The sequence below is a fragment of the Panicum virgatum genome, chromosome 9K (assembly GCF_016808335.1).
Source record: "Panicum virgatum strain AP13 chromosome 9K, P.virgatum_v5, whole genome shotgun sequence".
Taxonomy (NCBI): domain Eukaryota; kingdom Viridiplantae; phylum Streptophyta; class Magnoliopsida; order Poales; family Poaceae; genus Panicum; species Panicum virgatum.
Genome location: NC_053144.1, coordinates 20,396,579 through 20,416,436, shown reverse-complemented (window position 1 = coordinate 20,416,436; position 19,858 = coordinate 20,396,579). Strand labels below are relative to the sequence as shown.

The window sequence follows — 19,858 nt, the reverse complement described above, 5'->3', positions numbered from 1 at the left end:
GTCGCGCGCCCCCGCACCCTGCCACGCCGACGCCCCCGCCGCGCGCCCACGACGCCGACGCGCCCGACGCGCGCCCCCGACGCGACGCCCCCCCCCCCCCCCCCAAGCACCCTGACACGCCGCCGCGGCCGACGCCGCGCCCCACGACGCCCATCGACGTCCTGCTCAGTGTACATGGGCGCCTACAAGTGAGACTCCTCCACCCCCACGCCCTAGCCTCCCGTTCCAATCCTCCGCCACCACTGCCGAGGGTGGGCTGCGGGGAGTGCAAGGAGAAGGCGTGGGCGATAGAGAAAGGCACCGCGCTGTCGCAAGTGGATCCCAACAGCGAGCTCCCGTGACGCGAATCGATCTTCGGCAACGGGAATCGACCTCCGGTGGCGTGAATCGATCTCAGGCAACAGGAATCAGGCACGAAACGACCCTCTGTCCCTTCGATTTCGTTGCCAGGATGGAGCGCCCCCTTCTTTCAATCGGTAGCCTCTTGCAGCGTGGGCGAGGACGCAAAGGTGAAGCCCACACGCGGCAACTGAACTTCCTCACCGTCACCTGAAGCTGATGGATTTCTTCATAGGTTTGCCCTTCATCCCCTCCGATTCCCACTCTTTTGATTGATTTCGCATGGAGGTGTGGACTGTCCGTATAGGTAGTAGATCTTTTCAATTCTCGTGAGTAGAAGGGATATTAATATCTTCCTCATTCGTCATCATGGACATTTGGTGTATTATTACTTTGTACAGGCTACAAAGGAATGCCGTTTTAAATATATGTTTGTTTCTGAATTCTTCATTGCCTTTTTGAATTGAATTGACATATCTTCTTTCTAAAATTTTAGACAGTTACAGACCACAACTGCTGTAGCATGCAATTCAAGTTAAAAAAAAAGCTAGGTGTACTAAAATAATCTATATCTATACATAGAGAGTATGCCACACTTTTATTATGGTTAAATATGGAGAACCAATGTAGAGTTTTCTCAGTGATATTGGAGAAGTCTCTGAGTTGCAGAAAATTATGGTCGTTGTGATGAATGTACCATGAGGGTCATTTAGCAAGTCTCCTGATAAACTTGGTGCTGATTGGTAGACATTTGATCTTGGTGACAAATGAATTCATCTTAATGAGTTAGTTATCATTCTTGATAGATTTTGATAGCTTAACATTTATATCCTTGAACTCTGAGTAAAAATTGGTATCCATTTGGTTAGCTGTATCCATTTGGTGTTAACTATCTATCCATTTGATGCGTTGCTAGAGCTCGGGACCGGCACACTGATGGCCACATCTTCGTATTTGAGCACAACTTCTCTCCTACCGGCCAAGGTGACCATTTTTCCCTTCTTTCTTGAATTGAAGCTACATGTTTTTGTGCTTGTGCTTGACAATTGGATATGAGTAGATCTTAGAGTGCTTGGGTGACACAATTGGATGAGAGTAGATCACATAATTTTCCTTCTAAACGCATCAGTTCTCCTTCAATCTCCAATGCTTGTCGTGGTTGTACTGAACTGTATTGATGAGAGTAGATCACACAATCTGCAGCTTGCATACATGGGTAGTGGTGATAGCAGTCTTGTTTATTTACATTCAGTTTTGGTAACCATATTTAATTTGTAGGAAAAAACACATCGGTTCTCTTTCAATCTCCAATGCTTGTCGTGGTTGTACTGAACTGTGTTGATGACAGTAGATCACACAATCTGCAGCTTGCATACATGGGTAGTGGTGATAGCACTCTTGTTTATTTACATTCAGTTTTGGTAACCATATTTAATTTGTAGGACAAATGGTTGTTCGCGAATTGTTATCTTTGTAATCTGAACTTTCTGAAGGTGGTCACTTATAATCTTTCTCGCTTTTTGGATTGCATGTTTTGATGACTACCTTTTATATCTGCCAAAATCTGTCCTGGTGCTTGTGATTTATATGGACAAACCAGGTGAGGCCTTGGTCCCCCTACATGGTGGATGCATAGCTCATGTATGATTATTCTTTTGATTTCCAATGCATGAATGTTGTGTTGTTGGAGGGAAAAGTAGAATTATTATTCTTTTTTTTTTTGTACACAATGCTTGTAAACGACCCCAAGTAGCTGACCTGATGGTCCTGATCTGAGTTTTTTTTAGCCTTTGTGTTGATCTCATGTTCACTATAACATGCCAATGTCGTCAATCACAATGTTTTTGTTTTAATCTTTTTTGATTCTCACCTTGAGTTTAATTATTTGTGTACCTTAGAGTTTTTTAGAGAACTAAGGGTGAGTACTCTTGAGTTAGGAAAGGGATTCTAGATATTTAGGGGGAAAAGGCTGATAACTCAAGAATTAAGATTAAGAAGGGGGAAATCACTGCAGTCAGTCAGGTCAACCAAACTGCTTAGCTAGCATTTTTAGAAAATGTTAATTCAGGGATGATATGGTGTAGGTTATACAAGCAGTGATGGACAAACCAATATTAATTTAGATCCTTCGGCAAATTTGTGGCATATCTTCTTTGGGCCTTCTTGATCTGGCGTTGATTTGGGAATCTCTAGATTTGTGGCATATCAGCTTCACACATGGTGCATCAATCAATTCATCTTCCAACTTCATGTGATCCAGGGACAATGATGGGAAGGAAATGTGCTAGCGGCGTTGGCATACTCTTCTTGTTGAGGTAGGAGTAAGGAGGAAGGCTGAACCTTCTGAAACGGCCAGCGAAATTGAGGTATTTGATTATTTGTAAATTTTAAATAAGGTGGCTCTCACAGAGGGCACCCCGACCATATTGTATACATGATCCCCAGGTTTCAGGTAGGATGATGATAGCATTTAGATTGTTGTAGCTGGACCTGGAGCTGACAACAATTGCTATAAAAACCCAATCCATTTTATACCAATAAAATATTCTGAACTTGCAAATTTGGGATACAGTTTCTATAGTTGTCCATGTATAGAATGGAGTGAGCTTGACAATGGCATCTATGTGTTAGTCTTTGCGTGACCATGACCTAAGCCTTACACTGGGGAGCGATTCGGAGGCGGAGCAGCGGTGTTTGGCAACACTCTGCCCAATTCTCATGGAATGGAGCGCTGCCAAACACACAGCCTTACACTAACAATCAAATCATGCCATCAGTGTGCAAGTTCTTTTTTTTGATATGTTTTAAACTTTTACGGTCTCTATGTGATTATAGCTCTATCTGTTTGCAGACCATGTTGTGAAGATTTCTGACCATTTTTTATGAATAATTTTGAAAAGTTAATAATTGTATATATTGTTGACTTATCTATTTGGTGCTCACTAACACGTGATATGTACTCTTAATTTGTTCACTTAGCTATATTTTTATGAAACTCTCATAATATGGAGTACATTAGATTCATGTAGAGATTATATGTAATTAGTTTCAAACACGGGCCTGGTCACGTGCATCCCCACTAGTTTCTTCAAAAAAAAAAATAAAGAGCGATAAACAAGAGAAAGAAGATGGAGCCAGTAGCCCAGGAGGAAAAAGGCCAGGAGACGGCCCAGGTTGACCCCAGTCGTGGCTCGGCCCCAAACTTCGCACGCCGCCCAAGACCGCCTCTTCCAGTCTTCTCTTCCTTCTCCTATTCTCCTGGTCCTTTTCCTTCTGCAGCAAGCTCGTTCTTGGCGAGGGGCCGGGGGCGCGGAAAATCAGTTAGATCCACCACTTCGGTTCAATCAGGAGGTGAAGTAACCCAGGCCTACGCTCTCAATCCTCCAAGGGGCAATGCAAGAGCAGCCTCCTTTTGTTTAGCACTTGCATATTTAGTTTTCATCTCGATTCGCGTGTTCTCCCTATCGACTTCTCCGGATGGACGCGTGAAAGAAACGACTCGTTTCCAGCTATCCTGATTCCTCGAGTGGCGCCTTTCCTGTTCTTGAACAGGTTCAAGGTTCTATTCGCTGTTGAGGTTGTGGTTTCGTTGGGCGGTTGCTGAGTTATATATAATCTGAACTTTTTTTCGGATCTGTTTTTTTTTTTGTTTTCCACCAGGAGTTGTACTCGAATCGTTTTATAATCCGATATGTTTCCATCTTTTAGACGGACACAAGCCTCATCGTAACACTTTTCTTATGGTGATTTCTGTCCTGAGCGGATTTTTCAGCTAGGGTTTTATGTTAAAATCACTTTTTTTTGCAGCATATTCTAGTTGTTGATGCCATATTGCATTGAGATATAACCACATCTTTGATTGAAAATCATGTTATTCTAGTTCTCTTATACACCACATAGTGGCGGCAGTATTGGAACTCGCATTAGCATTTCTTATTCCTTTCTCCAAGCTCAGCATTTGATGCAAAATCACTGCCAATATTTACACGAAAAAAGAAGAAAATTTCATCCCGAAATAACTTTACAACTGATTCCGTTTCATCCCCCAAAACACAAAACTGAGAAATTTCAACGAGTTAAAACCTAGTCCATAAGGTTTCAGATTTTCAAATTCATGGTGAAAAATTTATTATTGGCCATGCTTAAGCTTCTCCGATTATGGGATTAATAACATATATACAGTACAAAAGATTGGTCACTATTTTCCTTTTTGTCTCTACACTAACTTTCAGCAGCATGTATATGCAGCATAAGCTTAAGGCGATCAAGGCCAAAATGGGTTCAGCTGATGATGAGTTCACCCCACTGTCTCAGTTAACCTTAGGAACGAACAAATGTAGAGTCCAGGTGCGCATCTCGCGGCTGTGGGAGTCCTTCAATCCAAAAAATGACATATTGTTCGGCCTTGATAGCCTTCTGATCGATGATCAGGTAATACATTCCCTACCTTACGTTCAACACCAAATGGCTGATCGCATTGCTTACTGGCTACTAATGTTAAATTGCCATCCTTTGAGTTTTCAATGCATTGATTCTTCTAGTTATTTTGCACTTGTAGGGTGAAACTATGCAGGCGCGTGTTCTTCCTGATGATATTGAGCAGTTTGAAGATCAGCTAGTTGAAGGGAGTGTATATGCCTTGTCGAATTTTACAGTTGAGGAAACAAGGGAAAGCTACATGACCTGTAGCAATGAGTTGACTATGTACTTTGGAGGGCAGACGGCCGTCAATGAGATAGAAGATGCTGATTTGATACCCCTCTACAGCTTTGAGTTCATTGATTTTAAGGACCTCCGTTCTAGGTGTGATGACGTTAGTGTATTGACAGGTAGATTCTTCTGGAACTGAAAATTCAATCAGAGTTTGACTGCCACATGTGTGTCTCATTATTTTTCTTACATGCGCTGATATAAATTATGCAGATGTTTTGGGTCACATAGTCTATGTTGGGGAGTTTGAGGAGGTCTGGAAGAAATCCCGTCTTATAAAGATTTGCAATGCAACAATTCGGAATTTGAGGTAATGGAATACAGTTCTCCCTTTCGGATGATATGATGTCCCTTGAGTATCCTCACTGGTGGATTTACCATTTACAGAGGAAGGGATTTGGGTATCACGTTGTATGGAGATATTGCTTGCGGTTTTGCTGAGGATATGCACGAGAAAGGCAAAGAAGCCTCAGTTGTTGCTGTCTTTGCAGGGATGCGCGTTGAATCCTCACATTCAGGTTAGTCCTTGATCCACCCTTTCATCCGTTGGCTTCTACCATGTGATACTGTCGAATTATATTTGTTTATTTTCTTGTAATAAAATGTTAGTCTGTCTATTATTCAATGCAATCATAGTGTGTACTGAAATCATTAGGTGACATATGTTCTAAAGTGGCGATCTTTTGGTGTTATAGTTTGCTCTACAACGTGTTCAGATTACTATCTAGATTTGGAAATACCAGAGGTGCAAGAATTCTGTGCGAAGTGAGTTAGTTTCATAAGTTCATACCTTACATTGATTATTGATCTAAGCTAGTACATGGCTAACTGGTCTGTGTGCATGCAGTTTGCGCATTCAGCAGGAAAACCCAGTTCCGAAGAAAAGTCCAGCTCAGAAGTTAGCCGAGAGTTGGCGAACAATTGAACAGCTAAAAAGCCTCAATCCAGAGGAGTATGACGAGGTAAATTAAGTTGTTGCTCTTCTCGTGTGCAAAGTTATCTGTTTTACTCACATATTTGTCTTCACTTGTAGGATACCTCGTTTTTGTGCAGAGTCTCCCTGATAGATATAGACTGCAGCAGTGGCTGGTGTTATCTTGGATGCAACACCTGCCAAAAGTCAATGTACAGGGCCCCAAGGAAATACAAGTGCAGCCGATGTGGCCCGATTAAGAGACCAATTCAATGGTATGCTGCCAATGCCACGTTGGTTCTCAATCTTTTACTTGTTGCTGAATTCATAAGTTGCTAATTACCACTCCGCTATTCTGGGCACGTAAGGTACAAGCTGAAGACAAGGTGCAAGATGGCACCGGCACAATGGACTTGATGATCTTCTGTGAGGTGGCTGAAGAGCTGGTCGGTGTCTCCGCAGAGGAGCTCGTTGATGAGATTGAGGATGATGATGAGTGGTACACCCTGCCAGAAGAAATCGAGGATCTTCTTGGATCGACCCACACTTTCCAAGTATTTGACAAGTATGGGAGCAGGAGCTGGTCGGTGAGGTCAATCATGGATGATGTTACTGTCCCAGTCCCTGCTGGAACCACTGCTCAATGCAAGGAGGAACCTATCCCTGAGGGCAGCATTAACATGGCAATCCCTACTCAATGCAAGGAGGAGCCTGTCCATGAAGTCAGCATTAACATGGCAATCCCTACTGCAATCTCTACTCAATGCAAGGAGGAGCCTGTCCATGAGGGCAGCATCAACATGGCGATCCCTACTCCAGTCACTGCTCAATTCAAGAAGGAGCCTGTCCCTGAGGGCAGCATCAACATGGTGATCCCTACTCCAGTCACTGCTCAATGCAAGGAGGAGCCTGTCCCTGGAGGCAGCGTTAATGTGGCGATGCCTACTCCAGTCACTGCACAATGCAAGGAGGAGCCTGTCCCTGAGGGCAGCGCTACCATGACAGAAGCAAGCTCGGAGTCCACTTGGCTGCAGAAGCCTAACAAGCGTCTGCGAGGGGACGACTGGGTCAACTAACTCGTTGGACCATGCTGTGAATAGTTTTAGACTTTTAGTGTATCTAGGCTAATGCATCCTCTAGGATTAGGCAATGGATCCTTTTGTTCTCTTTCTTCTACCTCGGAACATCTCTATCTACTGATGTGACTCGATCTGGTGTTAGTGCTGGGTGTCCTGAACCCGTTTAACCCTTTTGGACATTGCTTCCCTTGTCACATCGTACAATGGAAAGGGGATGTGTTAGCTGGTTCGTGTGCTTTGTTAGCACCTCTATGTACACGGTGCTCATGGGTTTGGAAACATGCTCCTAATTAGCCTAAAAGAAACATGAGATGCAGCGCCTAATTAGCCTAGAAGAAACATGTCTTACCATGCAAACTTTCCCAACCCCATAATCTGATCAGTGCTGTTGACTGTTGAGTACTTTGTGGAATTATTTGCACAGGTGAACCGGTATTACCGGTACTGTTATGGAAATATGTTTGTTTCTACGCCCCTTCAACGTCTGCAACACTGAAACGCACTCGTCAGTGTCGTCACGCATGATCGACGTTGCTGACACTCAAATGCAAAAAGACACATCCCCGGTTTATGCTTGTAATTTGAGTCCGAAGTCCGAACGCTGTAAACACGTAGTAAACCACAAAAGACAGAGATGTTGTGTTTTACCTATGCTAATGGTCAAATGGCTCTATCCATGTGTAGAGGAAATAGCTGCATACATTGCACAGCCGCACATGATGCGCGCGTCAATGATCTCCATTACAGCCAACTTGCAATAAAATTTTGTGCTATATATTTTGTTGTGGTTGACTCGACTCGGCAAACATACAGCTTTACTTTTGTGGAGGAATGTGCCTGGCCTAACATCTAGAAACTCATCTCTTGCCGACAATGGCGAAAAAAGGACACATCTACTGATCTACGGGCTTTCTCCCACGCAAAAATTCTCCAGATGGCATGACCAAACTGGAACGAGTCCGAGCCAGCCCATATCTGACCAGATCAAGTCCTGCATCACAGCTTCAATCTGGTTTGGAAAACTTCTCACCATTTCTGTATCCTACCCCCTATATATATAAACAGCCACGCACAAGCAGATATGATCGCAGCAAGAAGCAGCAGGCAGCACCAGCACACGTCAAGATGAAGCTTCACGCCGCCGTGGCCGCTTCCCTCCTGGCCCTGGCCGCGGCCGCGTCGGCGGCCGGCGCCGTCACGTTCGACGCGACGAACACGGCGTCCGGCACCCCCGGCGGGCGGCGCTTCGACCAGGCCGTCGGCCTCGGCTACGCCAAGCGGGTCCTCTCCGACGCGTCCGCCTTCATCTGGCGCACCTTCGACCAGCGCAGCGCCGCCGCCCGCAAGCCCGTGGCCGCGGTCACCCTCGTCGTCGAGGACATCGGCGGCGTGGCCTTCACGAGCGGCGACGCCATCCACCTCAGCGCCCGGTACGTCGGCGGCTACCCATCCGGCGGCGACGTCAGGGCCGAGGTGACCGGCGTGCTGTACCACGAGGCGACGCACGTGTGGCAGTGGGACGGGCGGGGGGCGGCGAACGGCGGCCTCGTCGAGGGCATCGCCGACTACGTCCGGCTCAAGGCCGGGTACGCGCCGGCGCACTGGGTGAAGCCGGGGCAGGGCGACCGGTGGGACCAGGGGTACGACGTCACGGCGAGGTTCCTGGATTACTGCGCCTCGCTCAAGCCGGGGTTCGTGGCGCAGCTCAACGCCAAGATGAAGGACGGGTACAGCGACGACTTCTTCGCGCAGATCACGGGGAAGAGCGTGCAGCAGCTGTGGCAGGACTACAAGAAGAAGTATGGGGGCTGATGGGGGATAGGTAGGTGGTCAGGATACTGTTGCTTACTATGCTGAATAATAATAATGTTCAAAATGGCTTGATGCCAGTTTGTGATGTGAAAAAAAGGAAACAAAATGATGTATAAAATAAAATAAATAAACTTTCGATAAGGTATTGTTGAGCGTGGAACAAGTACTCTGCTCCTTTGGTAGTCCAAATGTTTACGGCACCACGTACAACACGTTTGCCCGGCCGGCGCTCTCTGGTTGAAAAGCTGGATTCAAACTAACAACCATAGCTGTTGAAATTATAGTCGTTTAATTAGTACAGATCGGCCATGGTGCGAGTACTTGTATGCCTATGTACAAGATTTCGATTTCGTGTTAAGGTCATACCTCTAAACTGCCGTCACCACTAGCTAGGGAATGTTGCAAGAGAGCAGAGGCATGACTGCACTGCGCGAAGAGTTGTGCCAGACATTCCCTAGCTAGTAGGCCAGCACTCAAGCCGTAGCACACCAGCGCATGCAGCCCTGCAGCGCAAGCCGGTAGGCAAGTAGCCCTCCACTCGTCGAATTTCCCAACCGATCGAGCCAGTGCTTGACTCAGGCCCCAACGAGTCAACCAAAATGGCTCCCAGCACCCAACAAAATCTTGCACTGGTGACGCCGCGCCACGTTATCTTCTTGCCGGCCGCCGGCCTAGGCTATATGAACCCTCGATCACCGTCGCGCTTCGTTCCAACACGCACCGTGACTACACAGTCGTTGCAGGCGACAACCGCGCGCGGCGAGCGAGATGTGACGACGTCGTGGTAGCGCTCTGCCGGCGCGGTCACGTTCGGCGCGACCAACGCCGCGCCGGGCACGGCGGGCGGCAAGCTAGCGCGCGGTTCAACCGGGACGTCGGGGCCGCGTACGCCTGCAGGGAAGGTGCTCATCTCCGACGCCTCCGCCTTCTGCTCGAAGGTCTTCCACCAGCCGCGGCCTCCGGCAGCCGCAAGCCCGTCGGCGCGGTGACCCCTCGTCGTCGAGGACGACACGGGCGGCGTGGCCTTCACCAGCGCCAACGGCATCCACCTCAGCGCCCGGTTCGTCGGCAGCTACACCGGCGACGTCAGGACCGACACGTAACGCACGCACGCACACAGCGTATACTTCACCTGCCATGCTAGAAAGCACGCACTGACCGCCATGCCGTGCGGTGTGGTAGCAGGTGTGACCGGCGTACCGTACCAATAACGTGGGCCAATAACGTAGAGATTAAATCAGATTCATTGTTAATCGGTTCTGTGGTGGACAGATGTGTCAATGGATTGTACCATGGATGGTTCACCAACATAAACCTTATACCATTGTACAATACTAATTAATCGTACAACAAACAAATTATGCCCAAAAGTGGCCATTCTCAATGGATTGTGCCGTTACCTAGAGTGCCACATCATCTTTAGAGGTTTAGGTTGATGAATGAAACCACTCCTCACAACGCAAAGTTTCACTTCACCATTTCATATGTACCATATGAATTTTGTGATCACTAGCAAACACTATTACAAAAAATTATTTACGTTGACCTTTTTTAAACAGCCCCGAGGCCGGCAGCAATTCCAACCGCCTCGGTTAATGACAGGCATTAACCGAGGCGGTCATTTTTTATTAACCGGGGCGTTTAAAGCAACTACCTCGTAAAATCCATTAAAGGGGCCGGTCACCTGTAAAATGCACGCCATGGTTAATACTACTATTTTTGGAGGTGGAAACATTATAAAGGCCCGCCTCAGTTAATGGACCGGCCCAATAAAAACCCAAATAAGTCCTGTCAAAACTCTAACTCACCCAACCCCCTCCTCTCCAGCCGCACTCCTCTCCCTCTTGCCCTCCCCTCCCGCACTTCTCCTTCCCTCTCCACTCGGTTCAGCGCGCAGCCGCAGCAGGGGAAGTGGCGATCGACCGCGGCGGGAGAGCGGCGCACGCGCAGCCGCAGCAGGGGGAGCAGCTTGCGGTCATGGCGAGCTGGCGGCGCTCTGCGCGCATCGGCATGGCGGTCGCAGCGAACCATGGTGGCGGCGAGGTGCTCCTCCTCCACAGGCTGGATCCAATGACGTGGGTTGGATTCGGCAAACAGGGGCCGGATCCGGCCTCCCCCAGTGACAGCGCAACCGGAGGTGGCGGCCTCCTTCATGGATGGGCTCGGCGGGCCCGTGGATGGGCTATGCGGGTCTGTCCACGGGCTTTCTTTTTTTATTTTTTCTTTATTTTTTCTTTTCAATTAGCCGAGGCGGGCAGGCAGCCGTCTCGGAAAATAGGTCATTTATCGTGACCTTAGGTCCGAGGTGGTTGCCGAGTTAATAGATTTTGCCCGCCTCGGTTAATAGTTATTTTAGTAGTGAATTGCACCTAAATTAATTACTAGCACATTTGGTGTGGCCACATTAGATTAAGAACAGTTGTGATAACAAATGTAATTGCGCTCTGTGGGACTTTCATTTTAACTTCTAGTGTTAGTAACTGTATACCAAGTTTTCTTTGGCAAAACATGCAGACGCTCACAAACGCACGCACACTCATCCCTAATAATGGACCAAATTTCATCCCATGAAACTCAAATCCTCTCTCTCCATGAATTCTATACTATGTCACAAATTTTACTCATGTGGCATTTTTATTTAATGAGGATGATGTAACACCCGGGTGTTAATCACCTTGCATTAAGACTAAGCACGCTTAACCTCATTATTAGCACTGAGTTTGCATATATAAAAATGTTGGATAAATTTATACCAAAATTTTTTACATGAGATCCTTTAACAAGTTTTCAAAATTAAATCAAATCAAATTCTAGTTTAAGCATCTAAACACATAAATTAATGAGTTTGAGTATAGTTAGAAATTATGTTTTAATTTTGAAATGGTAAGAATTTGAATTCGTAAAAACTGAAACCAACATTACCAAAAATTTAGTTTGGCTCGGTCAGGACCGGTCTGACCGGTGTGACTGACCGGTCTGACCGGTTGCCCACGACCTTATCCATTTGTCTTGACCCCATAAAGAATAAAACCAATTTCTCTCTCACACACAGCTCACACTCTCTCTCCCCCTCACGTTCACTCTCTCCCTCATGAGCTCTCCCATCCCCTCATGAGCTCCCTCTCTCTCTAAAGCCCTAGAGTGCAAATCCTTCATCCCAAATCGATCTCAAGGCCAAGGAGACTTCAAGATGGCGTGGAGCACCTTCTCCTCTGTATGCTCCTCCCCGGGGTGCCCTTGATTTCAAGTTCTTCGTGTAAGGAAAAGCTTGTTCTAGGTATTCAAACTTGTGCCGGCCCGATCGAAAAATTTTAGGAGGTTCAATTTGATTTCTTTTGGTCAATCGTCTCTATATGCATCCCTCCACCTTCCCCAAACCCCGGTCGAGATCATCCCCGGCCGAATCAACCGGAATCGACCCTCCTCCGGCCGTTCACCATTGGAGCCGCTTTAAGCTTGGGGCCGCCATCGATCTGCTCCCTCCGGTCGTTTCTCCTCGCACCAGATCCCAAGAATCGATTCCCCGGTGAGCCCTCAACCTTCCACGTCCTTTTTCCCATGATTTCCTCGCCGGAGCACTGGCACACGCGGCCCGCGCGCCCAGGTCTGGATCATCTGGCCTAGGGCCGGATCATCCAGCACCTTCCAGTGGCAAAAAATACTGTTGGGCCGGATCATCTGGTCTATGGGCGGATCATCCGACCCTGGGAACTTTTCAGCAATCCGAAGCCAAAACTTTCTGGTGATGGTCGGATCATCCGGCATATGGTCAGATCATCCGTTCAGCACAGACCTTTAGTGCTTGTAAACAGGGGCGGATACAGGAGGGGGGCTCAAGCCCCCCCTAAGCTCCCCTAATTACACGTAAAACACTGTAGCAAGACCTCCAAATCACCATTAAATCTTCACACAAATCAACATCTCTATTGTTTCAGCCCTCCCTTGCCTCCAATCCTGCATCCGCCACTGCTTGTAAAATATGTAGAAAATTGTAGAAAAATCAGAAAAATGCAAAACTAATTTTGTTAGCTTCATAATTTCATACTCTATATAATAGAACCATTAAATGTATTATATGACAACTTTTTATATACAGTTTTAATTATGCTACAAAAATACTTCTATAACTTATTAATTGTATAAATGGAGTTAGGAGTTTGCTGTATATATATAACCCGTTTAGTTAACTTTATTTAAACTTGTGTAAGGTTTAATTAATCTCCTCTTATGTAGTTGTTTAGGTTTATGTAATAGTGACTTTGTGCTTGTATTGCTGCACTTTTCGTTGCATCGTCCATGCATTTACACATATGCATTATTATACCTCATTTAGGTACGCTAGATATATGTGTGGACACAACGTGTGGACGTGAAGCACGTGGTGTTGGAGCCGAACCACGAGACGGTGTTCGGTGGACATCCCCAGAAAATGGAAGGACCCGCTGAAGCAACCGAAGACCCGACCCAAGGCCAGAAGGGTCCAAGGCCGAAAATAATATTAGCACTAAATTAGTGTTACCCTCAGACAAGTCCCGGTACACAACCTATTAATTTAAATTATGACACCTATATATATGTATCTATTACTTGTGCATTAAATTTTAGGAGTTGTTTGGAACCCTAGTTGCATGATCCCTATGTTTCCTTGAGTTATACTAGTATGTGCAGGACGATAGCTTTGCCATGCTAATAGGACTCGGTAGAAGACGAATAATTTCTTGTTACTCGCGAGACATATGGAGTATTTATCTTCAGTACATAATTATTAAATTCGGAATGTACGGAAGGGGAAATGGAAGGCCGGACGGGGAATGTGTAGCTCCGTCTGTGTCGATTAAGGACCGTTCCGTTGTCGGCTGTGCTGATCAGGGATTGAACTGTACTAACCGCATGCCGGGAGTAGGATGTAGTCGAAACCGGTAAGCCGAGTATTGCTTTGCTTCGAAAGTACAGAACTTCTACCCACTCCTTAGGACGAATCGAGTGGCCGCGGAGAATTGGGATGCATGAGTTTACTTTTGGTGGTCTCTCGTAGGGCTCGCCTGACTATATGCAGGTGGGGCGGTTCTGTAGTTCGAGGCGGGGAGGAGAATGATTGGCTCGTATAGTCCGACGGGGCAAGTACGTGCCGTGTTGGTTAGGTTCACATTGCAAGGTTAAATCGGATCGATTCGCCGTGTCTCATGGTTATGAGAGCCTTGATCTCTTAGTCACATCGCAGAAAGGAAATGAAGAAAAAGGAGATTTGATGCAATGAGGGCTGATGTTATTTAATTAATAGTTTGCTCAACCTAATTGTTGTAGATTTGTAAATCATAGATGATTTAGTAAATCTATTGATATAAATAGGAGCTAAAACTTAGAAAATAAGGACGCACTTCTAGTGCTTTTCTGCAAAACAAACCACCGGCCAAAAAACTTTATATGGCTAGATACGTGGGCTAGGTATACCCACTAGTCGAGTAAGTCTTGTGGAGTATTAGTTGCTCAGGATTTGTTGTTTACCCTATTTCAGGTATAGAAGCTAATCCGAATTCACATCGGTGGGCTCGATGTGACGTCCTTACGTCTTCATAGTTACCGTTTTATTTCATTTTATTTCGTTTGCTTTCTAATGAAAAATATTCTTAGGTTAGACTCTCTTCCATGCTATTATTCATTATGTGCACTTTAATGTGAAAAGTCATTTTATAAATACCTTAATATGATTTATTATTTTTGTAAGATTTTATCATGCCGGTACCGTCTGCGCTCGTCGTCGTGCGGGACTTCTGGTGTGTTTCGATCGGCCTGTGGGTTGGAAACAGCCTGTCAAATTACACTTAATTAAACTAATGGACATGATATGTTCAAATGATGGCGGTTATATTTATTTAAATGTTTTAACTCGACGGGTCTGTCACACATGAATCTCCGATGGAACATAGAGATTTGGCCTAATCGCTCCCAGAAAATGAATTTGTACTGATGCATTCATAATTATAATCATGACATGACAAACGAATTTGGATACAGATAATAAGTCGATCCAATCAAATGTACATGCCTAAATACGTGTATTTATACGTATCGAAGAAACCACAGATCCCCGTCTCTTGGCCTCCCAGTGCCACCGCTCCCCAGTCGCCGGCCGCGGCAGCGATCACGCGGACTCCGGCCGGCTCCGGCCACTCGAGGCCCGAGTTCCTGGGGTCGCGCACGCGGAGTCGCCCAGTCGCGGATCTTGCGCGGCCGAGCAACGGCCGACGGGGGCCGTAGGTCCAGATCGAGAACTGACGACACCATGGCTTCGTCCTCTGAATCCCTAAGCTCCGACGACACCGTGGCTTCGTCCTCCGAATCCCCAAGTAGCTCCGACGACGACACCATGGCTTCGTCGTCCGAACCCCCAAGCTCCGGCGACGACACCAGGGCTTCATCCTCCGAATCCCCAAGCGACGACAACAACACCACAGCTTCGTCCGCCGAATCCCTAGGATCCGACGACAACAACACGCCTTCGTCCTCCGAAATCGTAAGCTCCGACGACAACAAGACGGCTTCATCCTCCGAATCCCGAAGCTCCGACGATGAGGAAAAACGGTGAGAGCCTAAATGCCTAATCAATCCCTGCGGTACGGTGATAGGGTGCGATCAGTTGTTAAGTTTGCTGTACAGCATGTTCAAACTACTCTCTAGATTTGGAAATACCACAGGTGCTAGAATTCTGCAGGAAGTTAGTGAACTTTGTAATTTTTATCAGAGCTAGTAGCGTCATAGTAGATTTTTCATCGGACGCACCGTTGCAACATTAAAAATTAACTTATGCAACGTCGAGAATTAGTGTTTGCAATATTAAAAAAATATGTATAAAATAAATATTCATCCAATTCATGGATGAAAAATTCCCACCGCAACATGGCATCATGTTCCATGCAACATTCATAGATATCAGCAACATGCACAAATAAAGTTCACAACATCAATATTTTCTTTTTGCGACATTCAAAATATGATAGAAATAAAAGTTCATTAACATCGGATCTCAAGAGATCGAAAGACCACTAATCTCCTATGATAACAATAGATATTTCTAACTTTTTTGTTTAGCAGAGGGAAAGATGTGGATGGAATAAGTGGGGGCAGTACGAACGGTCAGTGGGAGCGAAACGATCGAAACGATCTGAGGGGTGGGCATGGTGGAGCGTCCGAGCGTCCAGACGACCGGGGCCAAGCACTACCGTAACTCTATACCTACATCGATTATTGATCTAAGATGTATTAGTAGTTTAGTATATGGTTTGATGATTTGTATGCGTGCAGCTTGCCCATCCAGAAAGGAAACCCTGCTCCCCAAATAAGTCGAGCTCAGAAGTTAGCAGACAGTTGGCGAACAATTCAGCAGCTAAAAAGCCTCGTTCGAAAGGAGTATGGCGAGGTAAATTAAGTTGCTGCTTTTCTCGTGACTTGCAAAGCTTATCTATTTTTACTCACATTTTTGTTTTCGCTTTGTAGGATACCATGTTTTTGTGTAGAGTCTCCCTGATAGCTATAGATTGCACCAGTGGATGGTGTTATCTTGGATGCGACACCTGCCACAAGTCAATGTACGATGCCCCAAGAAAGTGCAAGTGCCGCCGATGTGGCCCGATTAAGAGGCCGGTTTATTGGTATAAGCTGCCATTGCCACATATTGTTTCTCAATTTTTTTACTTGTTGCTCAAGAGTAACTAATTACCACGCTGCTGTTCTGGGCATGTTAGGTACAAGCTGAATACGAAGGTGAAAGATGCCACCTGCACAATGAACTTGATGATCTTCTGTGAGGTGGCGGAAGATCTGGTTGGTGTCTCTGCGGACGAGCTCATTGATAAGATCAAGAATGATGATGAATGGTTCACCATGCCAAATAAAATCAGGGCTCTTCTTGGATCAATGCACACTTTCCAGGTATTCGACAAGTACAGGAACGGGAGACGGGAGTTTCTCGGTGAATTCAATCATGGACCATGTTACCGTCCCAGTACCTGCTGCGTCCACTGCTCAATGCAAGGAGGAGCGTGCCCCTGAGAGCAGCCTTACAATGGCGATTCCTACTCCAACCACTACTCATTGCAAGGAGGAGCCTGTCCATGAGGGCAGCGTTAACGTGACGATCCGCGTTAACATGACGATCCCTACTCCAGCCACTGCTCAATGCAAGGAGGAGCCTGTCCATGAGGGAAGCGTTAACGTGGTGATCCCTACTCCAGTCACTGCTCAATGCAAGGAGGAGCCTGTCCATAAGGGCAGCGTTAACGTGGTGATCCCTACTCCAGTCACTGCTCAATGCAAGGAGGAGCCTGTCCATGAGGGCAACGTTAATGTGGCTGTCCCTACTCCAGTCACTGCTCAATGCAAGGAGCCTGTCCATGAGGGCAGCGTCAACCCTACTCCAGTCACTGCTAGCCCTGCCCCTGAGGGCAGCGCTACCACGGCAAAAGCAAGATCAAAGCCCACCGGACTGCAGAAGCCTAACAAGCGTCTGCGAGGAGACAACCGGATCAACTAATCTAGCTGGCCATTTTGTGAATTTTTCTAGTGCATCTAGGCAAATGTATCCGATCCTCTAGGATTAGGCAATGGGTCCTTTTCTGTTCAGTTTCTCTTCTACCATGGAAAGCAGAACAGCTGGTGCGGCTCCATATAATGTCAATGCTGGGTGACAGACCTTAATCCGTTTAAACCTTTGAACATGTTTAGCTTATCATTGTTAATGGACGGCAGGACTACACGAAGTATGGGGGCTGATGTGGGTGGGTGGTCCATGGTCAGCACGTACGTGTAGCGTGATGAGGCAAAATTGAATATGGTGTTTGTTGGCCATCTCAGGATACTGTTGCTTACTATGCTGAATAATAGTGTTCAAAATGCCGTGATGCCAGTTTGTGATGTGAAAAAGAAAGGAAATAAAAGGATGCGAGTTTGTGCGCGCATATATGTGAGCGTCTACATTTATTATTTACTTTGAAAAAAAATGTTAAGTCCAAATGAAACCTATTTTTTGGAGAAAAAAATTAAGATATTTTAAATTGAACTTATTTATCTAGCAAAATATTTCAACCTACCTTTAAGATTAAATTAGCTGTTTTGTTCTATAATAATTTACCCTAAAGGAGGGTCTAGTATATAGAGGCGCATGAGGTATAGCTGTAACCCCAAATTTATTCAGAGAAATACCAAGTATGTATACCTGAAAGTATACTGTATATATATGCATCATTTGCAATCCTTTGATCACTAAAGTCCATCCTAGACCTAAAATAGTCCATCATTGCGGGCACCATTATATTACTATCTCCATCCTAAATTATTACTTGGTTTGTTTTTTCTAAAAATATAGATTTTATTTTGCACCTAGATATAACATATATCTAGATGTATAGCAAAAACTATGCATTTAGGAAAGCCAAAACATAATTTGGGTTGGAGGGAGTATATGTTAGACACGGTGACATGTGATTTCAAAATAAAGTGAGGAAGGTATTTGCTACATCTATGTGCCCTTTTTCCAAATTTCCATGGATCCGGTGTGTGTGTGGCAAGTGGCGGGGAGGGACAACATGGAAGCTGGTTTGATCTCCTAATTAAATTCCCACCCCTCGATCAAAACTCCCGTTCTCAACAGCTTGCCTTCTAGTAGGCCACCACCCGAGCCGTAGCACACCAGCGCAGCCCTGCAGTAATGCACGCACGCACGCACGATGCGCCTTCTTTTCCCCAGCTTTTTGACGCCCAGCAACGCAACTAGCACTACTACTCTGACCCCGGAACGCAGGTAGGCAAGTAGCCCTCCACTCGCGACTTTCCCAACCGAGCTATTGCTTGACTCAGGCCCCGAGTCAACCACGATGGCTCACGCCACCCAACAAAATCTTTGTGACGCCACGTGTTATCTTCTTTGCTCGCACGAACCTTTCTTACCATTCTCTCCTCTACATAGCACTTGTGATTGGGTAGCATGATTTTAAATAGCGGGTTATGATAAATAGCGGCGTATTTTTTTCCGAGGCTAAGAGGCTATAGCGGAAGTTATAGCAGACTATGGCAAATAGCGGTTTACTCCTAAATCATGAAAAATACAAGTAATAGATGCACAAAAATATAGTAATTAGCAAATTTTATAAACATAACTATATTTTTAGAGCTACAGAAATATTACTTAAGTTGACAATACAATAAAATTCACACAATCAAATATTCAGTTGTCCAAAAAATCAAAACAGTAGCACTGAGTTAAGGATAAGGCTATAGCGGCGCTAAAGCTACGCCATTTAGCGTAACTATAGTCCAATTTAGCGTCCATAGCTGCTATAGCGGCACAAATACAAATAGCGTAGCGGGAACCCTCTAAAAAGGCAATAGCGGAGCTATAGTGGGACTATAGCCGGCTATTTAAAACCATGCAGGGCCGTCTCCAAAAATTTGGGGCCCCGGAGCGAAATTAAAATGGGGGCCCTAAATAGGGCTTCAATTTATATTGTTGCATGCGATATTTATAAATATTAAAGTTAAAAGAAATAAACATTGTATCGATCTCATATTCTACTAAAAGCCATCATTCATATAGTAAATCTTGGAGCAATTTATATCATTGGAAATTCCGCAAATTGGTCTATAGGATATTTCTGAATGCTGACAATAGTTAGATGAACTACAGGGGAAATTATAGAAACTAATCAAGTGCTAAAACAATTGCTGAATTGTGTCATTGATTAATCGATCAAGTATCAACTCACTTAACCATGAATTTTTTTAAGTAAACTTACCATGAATCAGTAATGGTGTGTGTATTGCGTGATGCCTTGAGCCCTAGGAATCAAGAGAAGACGAGGATGGATAAAAAAGAGAGAGGAGCGGATTAACATAAATTAGGCTAGACGGAACTCAGGAGTTATGATTGACGCGGCACAGAAGCTCCGGCGACGGGCGGACTGGGTGACTCTCTAGGCGGACCAAGGAGCAGGCATAGGATTTTTTTCTCTCT

General features: G+C 45.6%; 3 protein-coding genes across 14 annotated transcripts; all 3 read left to right on the top strand.

Annotated features, from left to right (window-relative positions):
• Positions 1-114: 114 nt before the first annotated feature.
• Positions 115-7,368, top strand: LOC120650676. 11 transcript variants are annotated; one of them, XM_039927883.1, is made up of 11 exons: positions 115-574; positions 1,256-1,323; positions 2,600-2,705; positions 4,588-4,770; positions 4,898-5,168; positions 5,263-5,359; positions 5,437-5,567; positions 5,745-5,814; positions 5,897-6,011; positions 6,083-6,237; positions 6,331-7,368. In XM_039927883.1, the coding sequence occupies exons 4-11, from the start codon at positions 4,615-4,617 to the stop codon at positions 6,377-6,379; spliced, it is 1,044 nt and encodes a 347-aa protein (XP_039783817.1). In that variant the 5' UTR covers positions 115-574; positions 1,256-1,323; positions 2,600-2,705; positions 4,588-4,614; the 3' UTR covers positions 6,380-7,368. The 11 variants fall into 11 exon arrangements, 10 of the variants coding, with proteins under 10 accessions (XP_039783817.1, XP_039783813.1, XP_039783819.1 ...); XM_039927879.1 differs by having other exon boundaries at positions 4,575-4,770; XM_039927885.1 differs by lacking the exons at positions 115-574; positions 1,256-1,323 and adding an exon at positions 1,330-1,939.
• A 470-nt stretch (positions 7,369-7,838) lies between these two features.
• On the top strand, positions 7,839-9,016 carry LOC120650675. Its single transcript, XM_039927877.1, has one exon. It carries the CDS (start codon positions 7,981-7,983, stop codon positions 8,851-8,853), a length of 873 nt encoding a protein of 290 aa, XP_039783811.1. The 5' UTR covers positions 7,839-7,980; the 3' UTR covers positions 8,854-9,016.
• Positions 9,017-14,906: 5,890 nt separating this feature from the next.
• On the top strand, positions 14,907-17,702 carry LOC120650674. Of its 2 annotated transcripts, none has more exons than XM_039927874.1 (5): positions 14,907-15,435; positions 15,943-16,074; positions 16,156-16,270; positions 16,348-16,502; positions 16,596-17,702. In XM_039927874.1, the coding sequence occupies exons 1-5, from the start codon at positions 15,137-15,139 to the stop codon at positions 16,900-16,902; spliced, it is 1,008 nt and encodes a 335-aa protein (XP_039783808.1). In that variant the 5' UTR covers positions 14,907-15,136; the 3' UTR covers positions 16,903-17,702. The 2 variants fall into 2 exon arrangements, with proteins under 2 accessions (XP_039783808.1, XP_039783810.1); XM_039927876.1 differs by having other exon boundaries at positions 14,936-15,435; positions 15,946-16,074.
• Positions 17,703-19,858: the final 2,156 nt, after the last annotated feature.